The sequence below is a fragment of the Lynx rufus genome, unplaced genomic scaffold, assembly GCF_022079265.1.
Source record: "Lynx rufus isolate CCGP_SWC_20201006 ecotype Redwood Valley unplaced genomic scaffold, mLynRuf1.p SCAF_5, whole genome shotgun sequence".
Classification (NCBI taxonomy): domain Eukaryota; kingdom Metazoa; phylum Chordata; class Mammalia; order Carnivora; family Felidae; genus Lynx; species Lynx rufus.
In genome coordinates this window covers 110,564,623-110,581,143 of record NW_025814867.1, presented here as the reverse complement: position 1 = coordinate 110,581,143, position 16,521 = coordinate 110,564,623, and the positions used below count along the sequence as shown (strand labels likewise).

General features: G+C 37.7%; 1 protein-coding gene across 3 annotated transcripts in view; it reads left to right on the top strand.

The window, feature by feature from the left end:
- The first annotated feature begins 412 nt into the window (after positions 1 to 412).
- Positions 413 to 16,521, top strand: part of TFG (trafficking from ER to golgi regulator) — a 33,132-nt gene continuing 17,023 nt past the window's right edge. For all 3 annotated transcript variants that reach the window (XM_047099611.1, XM_047099610.1, XM_047099609.1), the window contains exons 1-4: positions 413 to 622; positions 5,853 to 6,079; positions 9,249 to 9,332; positions 15,402 to 15,548. In XM_047099611.1, coding sequence (XP_046955567.1) covers positions 5,896 to 6,079; positions 9,249 to 9,332; positions 15,402 to 15,548 — 415 coding nt within the window. In that variant the 5' untranslated portion in view covers positions 413 to 622; positions 5,853 to 5,895. The remainder of the gene's footprint in view (positions 623 to 5,852; positions 6,080 to 9,248; positions 9,333 to 15,401; positions 15,549 to 16,521) is intronic.

Sequence of the window (16,521 nt, the reverse complement as noted above, 5' to 3'; positions counted from 1 at the left end):
TACAATGGTCACTAAGAACAAAACAAAACAAAACAAAACAAAACAAAACAAAACAAAAGCCACCCAAACTTGAACAAATGCCCACTTTCAACAGTCTATCAGAGTCCAAAACAGCAAACCACGCCTCACAAACAGCCGACGGACGGGTTTCAAGCTTCCAGGAAAACCGGAAGTGCCTGGTCACGCCTTGCGCATGCGTGCACCCGTCAGCATACGCTGCCACACTCGGTCATCCAGTGAGAAAGCAGAGACTTCGGCCCACACAGGTTCGGGCACTACCCGCCCCGCGCCTCGGCCTCTGCGCATGCGTTCTGGGTTGCCTGCTGGCTGTGAGGCGGAGCGAAAGGACAGATTTTTTTTTTTTTTTTTCCCTTGTTCCCGCCCCTCTTCTTCCCCCACCTGCCACGTACTGGGCCTGAGATCTCGCTAGGCTTGGTGGGTCTGTGCGATTGGCCGCGGCCGGCGCGAGCCTGCGAGCGAGGTGCGGCGGCGCCGGCGGAGGGCACCGGGGTGGGCCGTGACCGCAGCCTCCTCACGACGCCCCAGAACGCGCCGGCGGCCTCGCACGGGTCCGGTCATCGGAGGCCCGCGGAGAGGCAGCCGCGGCGGCCTCGGCAAGCCGGTATGGCCGCTGGGGACGGGGGCGCGGCCGCTCAATCGACAAGGCGGGCGGGGAGACGAGGAAGCGCTGGGAGGGCCTCGCTCGAACCAGCGGGTACCCGGCGGGTGGGGCCGGAGGGGGACTGTGGGAAGGGGCTGGGGCCCGGGAGAGCCCTCGCGCTGGGGAGGGGAGGGCCCGGAGGGGGGAATGGGAGTCCCGCAGGCCACCGTGGCAGGGGGGCAGGCCTCGGGGGTCTCTGGGGGTTGTTTGGGCCGGCAAGTGCTCTTGCTTCGATTCCTCCTGGCTCCAAGGGGTCGGACTGCCCGAGGGAGAGGAGAGGAGGGGGCTTGTGAGGCCTGGGGTGGTCGAGCACCTAACCCCCAGAGGGGCTTGGATGGGTGAAGAATAGAGCCTAAGGGAGTAAGTTTATTGGGGTCACTTAAGAGGAACCTTGTTCCTTAGCTGTGTCAGGGTTTAATCGAGCGCCGTCTGGAGGCCCAACCCGGTTTTCTAGTGATGATGATAGCGAACTTTTAAGTTTACTTTACTATGCCCTGTAGTAAGTATTTTAGATGCATAATATCATTTAATCATCACAAGGATCCTTTAAATTTAGAGATCCTTTAAATTTAGATATTATTATGCCCATTTTGTGAGGTTTGGAGAGGTACTTGCCTAAGGTCACGGGGCTGGTAGTGGGAATCTTTACCATCTTACTGGCCAGGCAGGATTTGTGGCTCCTTGGATTCTTTGTAGTAATCAAGGGTTGCTTTTGCTTAGAATTTCTTAAGGAAAATTGCTACCCTGTGGAGGTGCCTAAGCAGGCCCCTCTGAATTTGAGCGGGCTCAACTCATAGGATTAGAGGAGCTGGAGGTTTGGCCACTGAACCTGGATTCTGGTTCGAGGCAGGCTTTTTATGTGTCTTTGGGCATGTCACTTTATTCTTCAGTGCTGAAAACAGTGTTCCTGTTGGAGGACTTGGTAAATTAGTGTCTGTGTCCTTTCTGGACCTCAGAGGGAGTGGGGTATGGACAAGATGGGAGAAGAAAATACTGTAAGGATCTCACTAGCACTCCTGGCAGTTGGTAGTTCATTCATTACTAGGCTCTGCCTAGTGACTGGAGTTAGAGAAAAAGAGGACCTGAATTCTGTTACATAAGAAAATGTTGGGGATGGGATTTCCCCTGAAAGGGAGAATTTTGTAGTGTCCTTAGTTTTGTGATAATTGTGTACGTGGCTTGAGGAGATGGCTGCACAAACTGGGGACGGCCTTAGGACAGAAGCTTTGGTTCCTGGCCACAGGGAGTTTACAGTGCATGGGAAACACCAAGGAATAAGTGAATTTGCAGGCAAACATGGCAGATAAAAGGAAAAGAGACTAAAGTTTTGAGATCCATTGGAAATGAATACTGCATAATCCTCCCCCCCAATAAAAAAAACATACTATTAGTTAATTCGATGTTGGAAATTTCTCTTAATTAGGAGTATGTCTGTTCGGGAAATCACTTCAAAGGAGGTACAGTGTGAAGGTCCGACTTAGGAACCGACCCTAACAGTTCAGCTTTCTTCTCCCAATCCCTTATCAGAAATTTATTATTTCTTATTCATCTTTTGTTCAGAGAACAAAAACAAGTCTTTAAATACCTACTATATGTCCGGCACTATTCTAGGTGCTGGTAAGAGTAGATAATAACGTGTTGCTGAAGCTAAACCCTGGTCCTTAACTATGTTCTTGCTGGTTTACACATCCTCTGGGTAGGAGGAAGTAACATACCTTGATTTACTGAAGTTCTTTATTACTTTCAGACTGTAAGGTGAGCAAGGTGGAATCTTTACCATTTTGTTGAAGTAATTATACTTCAGAGCTTGGCACATAGTAGGTATTAAGTAAATGTTTCCTGACTATAGAAAGTGCTTTGGCTAACAGGTGAAGAGGTTGTATGGAGGTTTCAGTTAATCACAGTGTTCATGAGAAGTTCATTGTGAGAATTGTCAGATAAAGAAAACTATTCTTATTTTAAATTAAGACAAGCTTAGCATCCAGATTTAGGAACACAATCCACTCTGTTCTGAACTGACTTAAAGTGTTAGATTCAGTATTTAATGCCCCATTTAAAAATATTAATATAGCTGTAAAATACAGTACAAGTACAAAAAATAAAAAAAGGAAGAGTGGAAAGAAACAAGGGGAAGGGCAAATTGTGGAGGGTATTTAGTGTTAGGTTAAAGGGAGTTTGAATTTACATCCTGCTGAAAAAGGGATAATCTGAGGATACAGGCCTTCAAGGGCTGACTTCGGGTCCTCACTAAGTGGCATAATTAAAAAATCTGTTGCAGTAACTGGGAACTTTATTTCCAAGCCATCTGTGATTTGTGGGTCACTGCATCATGGAAAAAGAGTATTTCTAAATTTAAAAAGAAAGAAATTATTAAAATGTTCAGAATATGGCAAGGAGTTCTAGAGACACTCATTTAAGGAATAGTTGGAAGGACATAGGACATTTATATGAAAGAATATTAGGGCATTTATATGTAATATTCATGAAATGACTTAGGATTCCTGAAAACTTTCTCCAGGTATTTGAGGGGGTGATGTGTTGGAGGGTAGATGGGGTGCTTTCACACCAAGAAAAATAATTGTAGAGAGGTACGAAAACTGTAGAATGATTGTAGAGAAGCATGAAAAGCCGGTATGATGTTAACAAATTAAGAGGAAAAAACAGCTGCCAGTAGTAAAACATGAGGTTGAAACTACAGTGTGGCCAGTAGGAGATTGTAGGGCACTTTATTTTATTTTATTTTATTTTTTTGTAGGGCACTTTAAATAAGATCATTTCGGGGGGGGGGCATGAGGAGGTGGGGAGTTGAAGCTAGGGAAATGCTCAGTAGTTGTAGATGTATTTAAGAACATTTTGGTCTTGAAAACAAGAGATAGGCCTTGAGAAGAAGAGCTATTAACACATTATTTAATTGTAACTGTATTTTCTAGAACTCTATAGTAACCACGTAAATTACTAGAGACCTCATAGTATATTTTGAGTTTAGAATTAATGTCGTTACGGAATAATCACTCTGAAATAATACCTAAAATAAAGATGAAAGTAAAACCCAGGAAGGGAAAATTTTGTAGCAAATTAGTATTTAGTGGCTAGTTCTCTAACATTATCTTATTTCTTTCTTAAAATATGCAATTTAAACGGGGTGCCGGGGTGGCTCAATTGGTTAAGCAACCGACTTCGGCCCAGGTCATGATCTCGCAGTTTGTGGGTTCGAGCCCCACGTTGGGCTCTCGCGGTTTGTGGGCCGGAGCCTGGAGCCTGCTTCGGATTCTGTGTCTCCCTCTCTCTGCCCCTCCCTCACTCGCACACGTGCGCACTCTCTCTCAAAAATAAATAAAAACATTAAAAAAACTTTTTAAAAATTTAAAAAATGCAATTTAAACATACACAGCCACTCAGGTTTGGGGAGGGGTGAGGTATAGAATATTAAGAGACAATAGTGGACATTCTTACTAGAAAGCTCCAGAGGATGTCATTCATTTGTCTTTTCTCCTTAAGTTCCCAAAATAGATAGGAAAATTAGAGAAAATACTAGTGAGGTCTTATTTTAGAGAGAAACATTTCAGACTCTAGTGTTCACACATGATTTTCTCTTTAGAGTTAGCATTTAGTTATAGGCTAATATAGAGTGAAAGCCAGTATTCTTCATTTAACAAAATTGAATGACTTCCATGTGCTAGACCAGTATTGTTCTGGGCTCAGGAATACAATGAACAAAACCATTTACTTCTTTACTTTCTAGTGGAAAAGACAATACAAAATTAATTCTTAATGTCTGGGAGTGATAAGTGCTTTGAAGAAAATTGAAGCAGGGTAAGAAGGTGAAAGAAGATCCATTTTAGCTTAGATGGTCAGGGCAAACCTCTGAGAAATGAAGATTTGATCAGAGATCTGAATCATGTGAGTTTTGAAAAGGGCTCATGACAAAGGGAACAGCAAGTGCAAAGCCTTGAATTGAGAAGGAGAACTTAAAGTGTGGGTGCAGCAGTGTAACCAGGGAGAGAAGTAGGAAATGAGGTTAAATACTTGGCTAGGGGCCAGAGGCCAGATCATGACCTTGTAGTTCTGGCTTTTATTAAAACTGAGATGTGAATCCATTGGAAGATTTTAAGCAGAGTGACATTAGATTTTATTCAACAGGATAATTCTAAATTTGAGAATAGGGGCGCCTGGGTGGCGCAGTCGGTTAAGCGTCCGACTTCAGCCAGGTCACGATCTCGCGGTCCGTGAGTTCGAGCCCCGCGTCAGGCTCTGGGCTGATGGCTCAGAGCCTGGAGCCTGTTTCTGATTCTGTGTCTCCCTCTCTCTCTGCCCCTCCCCCGTTCATGCTCTGCTTCTCTCTGTCCCCAAAAAAATAAATAAACGTTGAAAAAAAAAAAATTTGAGAATAGATTAAAAGTGGACAAAGGTAAAAAGGCAGACTGCTTACGAGTCTTATCCAGTAATGCAGGCAAGAGGAGTCTTGTGCAGTAATGCAGGCAAGAGCTTTAGATCAAGCTGGTAGAGGTAAAGTTACTGAAGTGATTGGAATATAGAGATATTTTAAAGGTAGTAGCAACTAGATTGTTGGCTATTTGGACTTATTTATTTATTTTTTTTTCTTTTAAATCTTGAACACCTAGAAGAAAGAAATTGTCACTAACTGAGTTGGAGAAGACTACAGGAAAAGCAGATTTTGGGGAGAGGATCAGGAGTTTGTTTTCGGACATGTTAAATTAGAAATCTAAATGGTAATGGCAGATAGGTGGTTAGATATATGGGTAAAATAATAATTGCCAAAAATAATGAAACTTGTTTTCTCATGCACATACTTAAGTTATCTCCATTTTAACATGATGAATGGGGTAACATTGGAACAGTAAATCTCTTTTGAAGACCAGAATTTCTTAGATTCCAATAGTAGTTTTTTCAACTTTTTTTTCTTTAAAGTTTATTTATATTCAGAGAGACACAGAGAGAGAGAGCATGAGCAGGGGAGGGGCAGAGAGAGAGGGAGAGAGAATCCCAAGCAGGCTCCACACTGTCAGCACAGAGCCCTACACACTGGCCTGGATCTCATGAACTGTGAGATCATGACCTGAACTGAAATCAAGAGTCGGATGCTTAACTGACTGAGCCACCCAGGTGCCCTGCTTTTCAACTTTTAAGAAATGTTTTTATAGCTGTTTAATCACCAAAACCATTTTATCAGTCTTTCCCTAGAGTTGTATATACGCAACATCCTGGAGTCCACCATGAATGGACAGTTGGACCTAAGTGGGAAGCTGATCATCAAAGCTCAACTTGGGGAGGATATTCGACGAATTCCCATTCATAATGAAGATATTACTTATGATGAATTAGTGCTAATGATGCAGCGAGTTTTCAGAGGAAAACTTCTGAGTAATGACGAAGTTACAATAAAGTATAAAGATGAAGGTAAGATTGTTTCTAAAGTTAGTCACTAAAAGTCTAAGTATTGTATGTGTTCTTTTGCCTATCTTTTATTGAATAGCTCATTATAAATTTCCCTTCTGTCATAATTGAGTACCCACTTTATTTAATGGGATATATATGTAGCTGATTATAATTCTTTTATAAGTTAAAAATAGCTAAGTGATTTATTATTAAAAATGGGGTTTTTAGTAATCACTTTCACAGAATATATATTTTTAAAGTTTATTTATTTATTTAGAGAGAGAGTGTGCGTGTGCACCTCTGGGAGTGGGGGAAGGACAAAGAGAGAAAGAGAGAGGTGAGAGAGAGAATATCCCAAGCAGGCTCTATGCTATCAGCACAGAGCCCAACACAGGGCTCAGTCTCACAAATCATGAGATTGTGACCTGAGCTGAAATCAAGAGAGGACAGCTTAACTCACCTAGCCACCCAGGTGCCCCACTTTCACAAATATTTTTTTTCTTTTCTGCTCATGCAATTTTGGCTTCCTTTTTGCTTTTAAAACCAACTTTCACTCATATTTCCCAAAGTGAAAGAGGTATCAGTAGGTATTGGATGAAAAATGTTTTCATGGTCAACTAAGTATGAGAAAGCTGGTTGAAACAGAAATGTGTTTCTTTACTGCAGGAATTTTTAGAACATGTAATAATGCTGATACACATTGTCTGTTTATAGTATTCAGTGTCCCTAGACTCATTTGACCACAAAACTGTTTTTATGGCAATGGGTTTTATATGACAGATGTTGCATCAGACACACAGTGGAATTAAAATCATAGACTGTCTTTATTTCATCTTCTTTAAACCTTCTTCTTTGTAAACATCTCTACTGAAATTGTACTTTAGGTGGTTACCAGTTTCTTTCTGCTGAATTTATTTCCAGTCTGTTTCACCTTGATCTTTATACTTGGCATTGCTACCCCCATACCATCCTTTTAAAAATAACTTTTATCCCTTAACATCTCTGACACTACTGTCCCAGTTTTCTTATCACTAACAGCCGTTTCCCTGTCTCTCGGTGTGCTGGCTTAAAGTAATGCCTGCTGTTAATAATAGAAATCTTAAAATTTCAGTGGTTTAACACTCAAGAGATCATTCAAAGGCCCAGGTTGACAGAAGCTGTGTTATGTTCAACACATGGCTTATGAGCTCACCTTGAGCATTAACATCCAGCAGGCAGATAGATGAAGACAGAGTGTAGAGGATTACGTGAGGGATTGTACTCCCTGGGCCTTGAGGTAGTGTTTATCATTTCTGTTCACATCAAGCTGGCCAGACCCCATCACATGGCTCTACTGAACTGTCAGTGGCTTGGAGTATGTCCCTGGTTGGCCCACTTTCCAAAAACCTATACTATGGAAGGGAAATATAAAAATATAAATCACTGATGATCAATCAGCTAGCTGGCCATTTAGCTACAGGTGTAATTTTTTTTTTTTTTTTTTTTTTTTTTACAAAGTATGGTCTAATGGTACCCAGAACTAATTTGAGAGTCACCTGGATGGTAAAAGAGAGCAATTGCTTCTCATTCTCTTTCCTAATACAATCTCATCTACTTCTAATATGTTGACTTTAACCTTTTTGACTTCCAAGTGTGTGCCTTAATTTGATCAATTTGTTCTTTTTCTTCACTTTAGAACTCAAATTTTTAACAGCTTTCATTTTATCTGAGATGCTATGCTCTTGCCTCAGACTTGTATATTTTAAGCTGACCTCACTATTTATCTGGCTTGCTCTTAAATCCCTTATTTTTGTTTAGGGCAAGGATTGGTAAACTTTTCTCTAAAATATCAGATAATATTTTAGCACTGTGGGTCATATTAAGTCTCTATTTCATCTACCTTTTTTTTGAAAACCTTTAAAAAAAAATGTAAAAGCCATTCTTGGTTCATAGTCCTATAAACAGGGATTTTTGACCATTGGTCTCACTTTATGGACCCCTAACTTAAGGGTATCTTCAGTGTTGAAATTTTGTCCTCCACATCTAGTTACCACATTGGGTTTGTTTTTCACAGTTTCTAAGTGTTTTGAAGTGTACAGATTTGTGTTACTTGTGGTAATTGTATAGACTGTTAGGTATTAATTAGGGTGGAGGACTGGCTTAGGTAAAGTTCTTGCCATCATATATTTCTGTTGTGAAATTCAGAAAATAAAAAAGAAAGTTACAGAAGGTTTTCTGTTTATATATATATACTTTATTAAAAATATATTTATGAGTAAAATCTCTGAAGTCTGAACATTAGATATGTTATAAGAAGTGGGTCTGGTTATAAGATCTTAGATCTTCTAAAGATCTAAGAATAGTGATAAAATCTTCAGTTATGGCTTTTGTTGCCAGCTTTGTTCAAACTAAATCTGTCTAGTCAGTGTTTTTGGTGTAGCAGAACATCCTTGGAGCAGCCTCCCCAGGACAGAACTACCATCCTTACGCCCCTTCCCCAACCCAGCTGTGTCTGTGAAGATAGTCAGCAGAGGCTCCTGACCCAACTCCTTGCCTCTGGGTGCTTTTCTGTTCTTTTTCTCTCCAGAGAACATTTTCCCTGAGCCCTTTGAAAGCTTTTGAAACAAGCAGCTGATAGGCCGATTATAACATTCTTTAACTTTGAGATCTCGGAGATTATAGAATCTTGTGTATATGAGTATTTTTTCTAAGGAGAGTTGATAGTTTTCATCTTAGTATCAAAATGGTCAGTGACCCTTTTAGTTACTGCTATAATAGCTTCCTCTACATTTGTGTCAGTGGTGTTTTACTGTACTTAGAATTACATTTTGAACACTGAGAATCTTTATTTCTTTAACATTTGATAAATATATTTAAATTTTTTGGAATGGAAAGATTTCAGTCTAAACCAGTAATTTGTTATATTGCTACCATGAATGCCCTGGTGACTTATAAAGGATCGTCATATGTTAATCTTAGCTATGTTTTGGCTCTTAATGAGGATATGATAAATAGCCTTGTTATAAAAGTAATAAGCAAAATTGATATTCTTTTGAACAGATACATCTTTCCTAGATCCTTTAATGTTTAAGGTTTTTATGGGACATTCTAATTATGCTCTGTTACCTACATTTTCAATTTTAATTTAATGTATATCCTAGTTTATTACTGATACAAATCTGAAACTCACTTCTGTTTGTTTAAATTCCAGATGGAGACCTTATAACAATTTTTGATAGTTCTGACCTTTCTTTTGCAATTCAGTGTAGTAGAATACTGAAACTGACGTTATTTGGTAAGTGGTAAATCTTCTAATAAATTTACTATTTTATCCATTGTGTTTTTGTTGAAGACCTTTTAACTTTTCTTTTTAAAGACTCAGAATTAAGTGATAACTTTTTCAGCTGTATCTGAATTTTCGAATTATTAGGCCTGCCTATATTCTTTTTTTTCTTTCCCGAAGATTAATAGAAAGTAGTTACATTTAAAATCTCCATCTGCTCAGTATCCTACATAGTAATGGGTGCCACTTATAGAAGTATTTCCAGGATTGAAAGTAATTGCAGTATTGAAACTACCTTTATTAAGTTTTAAATTTATTAAATTTATTCATTATATTAAGTTCTTAGTACTCTGAGAATATAGAATTATTTTCCATAAATGTAACATGTTTTTACTTATTCTCAGAGCTTAACATATAGGCCTAAGACTGTAGACATTATTTTTTAAGGAGTACTTAAAGATTAAATTAGAAGTAGTTTTGATTAAAAAAAAAATAAGCAAATACAAGACTAATTTTAATCTTTTAGATTTTGTATTCTTGTAGACAGTAACAGATTTGTGATGTAGAACTCTTAAAAGATAAGATAGAAAAGATTACAGAGTTTAAGTGGTAGCATGCTTATGTGAAAAATAAAATCTGGGCCTTTTTTTCTAGATGTTTTGTTTAGCATTTTTTAATAAGTTATGTGACACTGAACCTTTTGGTTCATGAAACCTGATGTGGGCCAGTTGGTTTAATTTGTATCTATTTCATCTCCATGTAGGAAGGGTGAATGTTAGTTAGATTTTAAAATGCTAATCACAAATAAAAGCTGTTTAAGAAATTTTTAAATAAAAGGTATGATTGCACAGTATTGAATCTAAAATACTTAACCACTAGCAGCCAGCTATCAGGAAGGTTCAATAAACTGAAAATCTTCCTTCCAGAAACACTGAGGACATTTTAGATTAACTATTATAAATGTGTTTTTTGAAATATATACTTGAAGTTGCTCAGGAGAGTAAGAGAAATGTCCAGAGACCACAAGACAGATGAAATTAAAAACTGGGACCAGTAGTACCAAAGGGTGAGACTTGGTGTGCTTTTGGTGTTAATGGTCAAGGTTTTATTCTGCATAGTCTAAAGACTAGTCATTTGGTGTCTACATAGTAAAGGCCTTGGGTCCTAGACCCTCAGTGGGGTGTTCTAAAAAAGAATTTTTTTTTAAGTTTTACTTATTTTGAGAGAGCATGCATGCACACGTGGTGGGGGGAGGGGGAGGGAGAGAGAGAATCCCAAGCAGGCTCTGCACTATCAGCACAGAGCCTGACATGGGGTTTGAACTCATGAACCCTGTGTTCATGACGTGAACTGAAATCAAGAGTTGAATGCTTAACTGACTGAGCCATCCAGGCACCCCTAAAAAAGAATATTGTAAAAGAAAAATACCTCTCTGTTGGTACAGGAAAAATCAAGGAATTGATACAGGAAACTCTCATACCCTGAAGCTGTTGGGTTTGTAAAGGCTCCCTTGAGGATTTCTAACCATGGTTGCTAGGTGGGTTGGATTTAAATTTAAACTGTCTTCAAAGATGGGGAACTCACAGGCACAGATACTACCATAAAAAATGGTAAGAAGTAAAGGCAGAAATCTCTTAGAGTAAGTTCTCAATCCAGGTCATGGGCTGCTTCTAGACAAAATCCTGTTGATGAACTTAGAGTTTAGAACTGTAAGACATGTGAAACAATCCATGTAGGCCAGATACAATGGCCACAACTAATAGTGCAGTTAGACTTCCAAGAACTTGCAGTTAATAGAAGTGGTCATCTATAAAATAATATGAAAAATTATTAGATGTGAAAGAAATAAGAATGTAAGAACAAGGCACTATGAAAAAAGGATAAACAGATTTTAAAAACAAATCAAGATAACTTTAGGAAATGAAAAGTATAATCATTCAAATTAAATACAAAGAGGAGAGGTAAAATAGATTAGTCACAGTGGAAGAGAGAATTATTGAACTAGAAGGTAGTCTAAAGAAATTACGGAATAAAGCACCAAAACAGAGATGAAGAATATAAGATAGAATTTAAGAATAAGAAAGTCCAGCCTATTTCCATTAAGACTTTAAAGAAGGAGATATAATGGGGGAGTGGAAATATTTGAGGAGGTAATGGCTAAAGAAATTTTCAGAATTATATAAAAGATATAAACTCGGATTCAGGAGGAAAAGTAGTCCTGAGCAGGGTAAGTAAAAACAAAACTCTCCTGGACATATTGTCACAAAACTGGAAAATATGTAAGGCAAAAAGATAATCTTACAAGTAGCCTGAAAGAATAAGACTGATCATCTAGCAAGCAATTAGACTTTTGGTAGACTTCTTCATAGTAATAATGGAAGCCAGAGACAGTAGAATAGCATCTTCCAACTGTTCAGAAAAAAAATCTGGAAAAGTAGCTTTCTATAGTGTGCTACACTTAAGGAATAAAGGGAGAAAAAAACATCAAAAATAAAAAGACTGAGGATTTACCACTCATGGACCCTGTTAAAAGAATAAAAGAGTTCTTTAGCAAAAAGGAAATTGAGTCCAGAAGAATGGTGAAACCTGCAAGAAATTGTGAGCAAATAAACTGGTCAACATGTAAATTTAAATGAGCACTGATAATAAAAAACAACAACAACAATAGTTTTAGAAATATAAAAAGATGGGACAAAAGTCCTGATCATTAATTGTATGTAAGACAGGAAAGGATGATAGGAATTACATTTTTTTAAAGTTTATTTCTTTATTTTGAGAGAGAAAGTGTGAGTCAGGGACAGGCCGAGAGAGAGAGGGAGAGAGACAATCTGAAGCAGGCTCCAGGTGGTCAGTGCAGAGCTGGACACAGGCCTTGAACCCAAGAACCGTGGGATCATAACCTGAGCCAAGGTCGGATGCTTAACCAGCTGAGCCACCCAGGTGTCCAGGAATTAAAATATTAAATTTTTTTTAACATTCATTCATTTTTTTGAGAGAGAGAGAGTGCGAGCAGGGAAGAGACAGAGAGAGGGAGAGACACAGAATCTGAAGCAGGCTCCAGGCTCTGAGCTGTCATCATAGAGCCCAACCCAGGGCTCAACCTCAGGAACTGAGATCATGATCTGAGCTGAAGTTGGACGCTTAACCGACTAAGGGTAAAGAAGGAAACAGAGTACCTACTTGGTTCACTAGACGATGAGGAAAAGAAGCAGAGAGAAAGCTTGATAAATATATAGTATAAAATACTAACTACAATGCACACAAATGGACTAAATGTACATGTTAAAACACTCTTATTGGAGTTAAACCAGATCTAATTACATGCTTATTATAAGAGACATACTGAAATATTATGATGCAAAGTTTGAAAGTAAAGGGCTAATATTATACTAGACAAACTCAAACCTAGTTAGGAATACTAACAGAATGGACTAAAAAATTCCCTAGTAATAGTCACTTCATAGTGATAAAAAGCATAATTCACTGGGAGTATATAATAATTCTGAACACTTATATGTCATAGCCATAGATGTTCCCTAAGGAAAAATAAATTCACAATCATGGGAGAGCTTTTATTACTCTTCTCTGGGAAACTGGTAAATCAAGCAGGCTCAGAATTATTAGTAGGGATAGAGAAAATTTGAACAGATCAAATACAGGCTTGGTCTTATGCATCTAGCAATTAAGAAGGGGTATGATTGTTTTGAGCACATACGGATATTTATATAAAAATTAACCACATAGTGGTTTTTCCAACAAATTTCAATAAGTTCTAGAGAAGAGATACCCTGGAGGTCACATTCTCTGGCTTCATTTAGAAACCACTGGACAAAAAAGATAACATACACTATGGGAGTCAGTCTGTGTTATCTTTTGGTTTTTGAGGATAAAAATATGCTTTAACATAAAAAAGAAATTATAATGGGAATTAGAAATTATTAGCTATGACTTCTATATAACAAAGTTTTTAGAGTATGCTAAAGTAAAACTTGAGGGGATATTTGGTAGCCTTCTATACAAGAAGGACAAAGTAAGCCGAAATAACTTATAAGGAAAAATTAATAAAGAGCAGAAGTGGACTAGAAGTCAGGGAATTGATAGGATCAACAATTCTGACGAGATAACAAATTTGCACACTTCTGTAAGATTAATTAAGAAAAAAAGGCACAAACAATGGTAGGAATGAAAAGGGGCATACTACAAATACATTGCAGTGAGGAAGAGTGAATACTGTGGAAGAACAATGGGGTGTCTCAGTAAAAGTATTGGAAAGGATTTTTCATAGGGCTTAGGTGTATGGTAGAGGATTTTGGATAAGGTTCAAGGAACTGGGACTTGCTATAGATTGGATGCCGTTAGTAGGTGGAGATGGTCCTGTGATTGGGTATGTAACTAAATTTTATGCAGAAGGTGGGAGGAGTTGTGGCTAAAGCTTCAATTAGTGGAACAGCAGCCATCACTCATTTTAGCTAGGGATGTTGGTCATTTTTGTGGTTTGGTTATTGTTCTTGTTTTGTCTGAGTTCTCACATGATTATGCAGTGGTGCTGTTTTCATCTTCCATCTATCACAGTCACAGAGTGATCTTTTCTAATGGTTGATGTTCTTTGAGATTGTTCATGTTCAGCAAGAGAACACCACGGCTTACTTGTGAGTGCCAGGCCAGCTTCTGGCAGCACTAAGGTCTGTCTTACAGGACTAGGCCAGTTCCTGGTTGTCACGAGCTGCTTTTCTCCTTTTTAGGTATTAAAGAAAACCTAGTAATACCCTAAAAAGTCAGTAATTAGTTCATGTAGGTAGGAGATTGTATTGAACTTGCTTGTAGATATATGGACGGTATGTAAAATATTGGTGAGTTGTCTTCAAAAAACTTCTATTGCTGGTTTGATATTTGCAATTCAGTTAACAAAGAATCCCTGCACCTTTATTTAAATGGATTTCCTTTTTTAATTTGTTACCTTAGTAATTTGTATATATGTGTACTGGCAGTGCATAAAGCATTTTAATTTAATTTTTGAAGTCCTGTCTTGAAGTGTGCGTTCAGAACCTTGTTGTTACTTTTCTTTTTTTTTGTTTGTTTGTTTTTTTGTTTTTGTTTTTAAAGTAACCTTTAGTGGTGGCAATCTTTGTTGCTGGATGAAGGATTTCTCATAATTTTTCTTTACTTTTAAGTCAGTTGGAAGTCATTTGGACAGAATGGTTAAATGAGGTAACGTTGCCTTCATTTAAAAAAAGAGCCAATGATTATTAAATAATCTTTGTCTTTTTGTGGCTTTTATACTGCTTTTGGAAGTAACCACTTTGAAGGACAGTGGTGATTTGGATTCATGAATTCTGCATTTTTTTTAATAGGTTACTTTTTAGGTCAGTTATTTTAGGTGGCTATTTTTTCTTTTTTTAGATCAAAAAGTAGGCAAGAGGGATAATAGAACTGTCAGTCATGTTGCACCTTTTAACATATATATTTAGAATAATGTATTGATTGTATTACTTTAAGAATATAAAATAGTGTGGGGTGGGGGCCTGCATGGCTTAGTCAGTTAAGCATCTGATTCTTGATTTCAGCTCAAGTCATGATCTCATGGTTTTTGAGTTCAAGCCCCGAGTCAGGCCCTGTGCTGACAGTGCAGAGCCTACTTGGGATTCTCTCTCTCCCTTCCTCTCTGCTCCTTCCACGCTGGCACTTGCTCATGCACTCTTTCTCTGTCTCAAAAATAAATAACTTAAAAAAGAACAGTGTGTGGTAAAAATGAGCTTTTGAAGGTACATCATTTCTCTTAAAAATATATTAAAGCTTTAGTTTACTATATTTTTTTCCTAATAAAACTTTTTTTAAGTTAATATCATAGGCCATAGATGTGGCATCCACAAAGACTGTTGAATATTTTTTTTTCCAAAAAGCGAATTTTTAGTAATAAAGAATCCTTTCCTTAAAAAGAGTTTTCATTTAAATGTCATCATTCGGTGTCTTGTTTGATTTTCACTTTTTCAAAAAATCCATTTATCTTTCCTTATTGCTATCGTTGTGTTGATTTTTAAAGAATGTTGCCTAATTTTGAGCAAATTAATGCTTTTATTCCAGTTAATGGACAACCAAGACCCCTAGAATCAAGTCAAGTGAAGTATCTCCGTCGAGAGCTGATAGAACTGCGAAATAAAGTGAATCGTTTGTTGGATAGCTTGGAACCACCTGGAGAACCAGGACCTTCCACCAATATTCCTGAAAATGGTAGACTGTGAATCCATTTTATTCTGCTTTATTATTCTTATATATTTATAAAATTTATTATTTTAATTTCAGTATACAGCATTATATTAGTTTCAGGTGTAGAATATAGTGATTCAGCGATTCCATACGTCACCAGGTGCTCATCATGACATCCTTAATTCCCATCACCTATTTTATCCATCCTCCCCCCACCCAACTCTCCTCTGGTAACCATCGGTTTGTCCTCTATAATTAAGAGTCTGTTTCTTGTTTTTGTCTCTCTCTCTCTTTTTTTACTTTGCTCGTTTGTTTCTTAAATTCCACATGAGTGAAATCATATGGTATTTGTTTTTGAACTTTTTTCACTTAGTGTTATACTATGTGCTCATACCTTTTTGCAGTTTTTTTTGTTTTTTTTTTTAAGTTGGCACCTTCATTGTTACCCTTTCTTATTCCTGCCTCTCTGCTAGTATTCAAACCTGCTGTTCTTTAGGATTACCAGGAGAGGTATTTTACCAATTCCTGGATCTCGTTGTAGACCTACTAGAGAGTAGGACCTGGGAATCCCATTTTTAAAGTACTCTCTGGTTGATTCTTTGCAACTAGTCTTAAACCCCTGGGTGTATGAATAGGTCAGTTTTCAGATCCCTTTGACTCTTTTGAACCCTTTTCATTGTAATAATGCACCCGAGGAATTGCAGTCATTTCATGAGTTTTACGTGGTATATGAAGTAGTTTCAAATAAAAAATAAGATTACTACATTCAAGAGGTGTATTGTAAAGTTTATCTTAAACACAATTTTTAGTAATCATGCAAAGAAAAACTTATTTTTTTTCCATTTTTCAGATGACATTTACTGTTTATATTAAGATGAAGTAATATTTATTGACAAATTTGGAACTGACATACATTTTGGGGCCAAATATATTTAAAAATGTAGACTGAAATTTATGTATTAAGGCTTGAAAGTAGATTTTAAAAAACTGCTTTCCT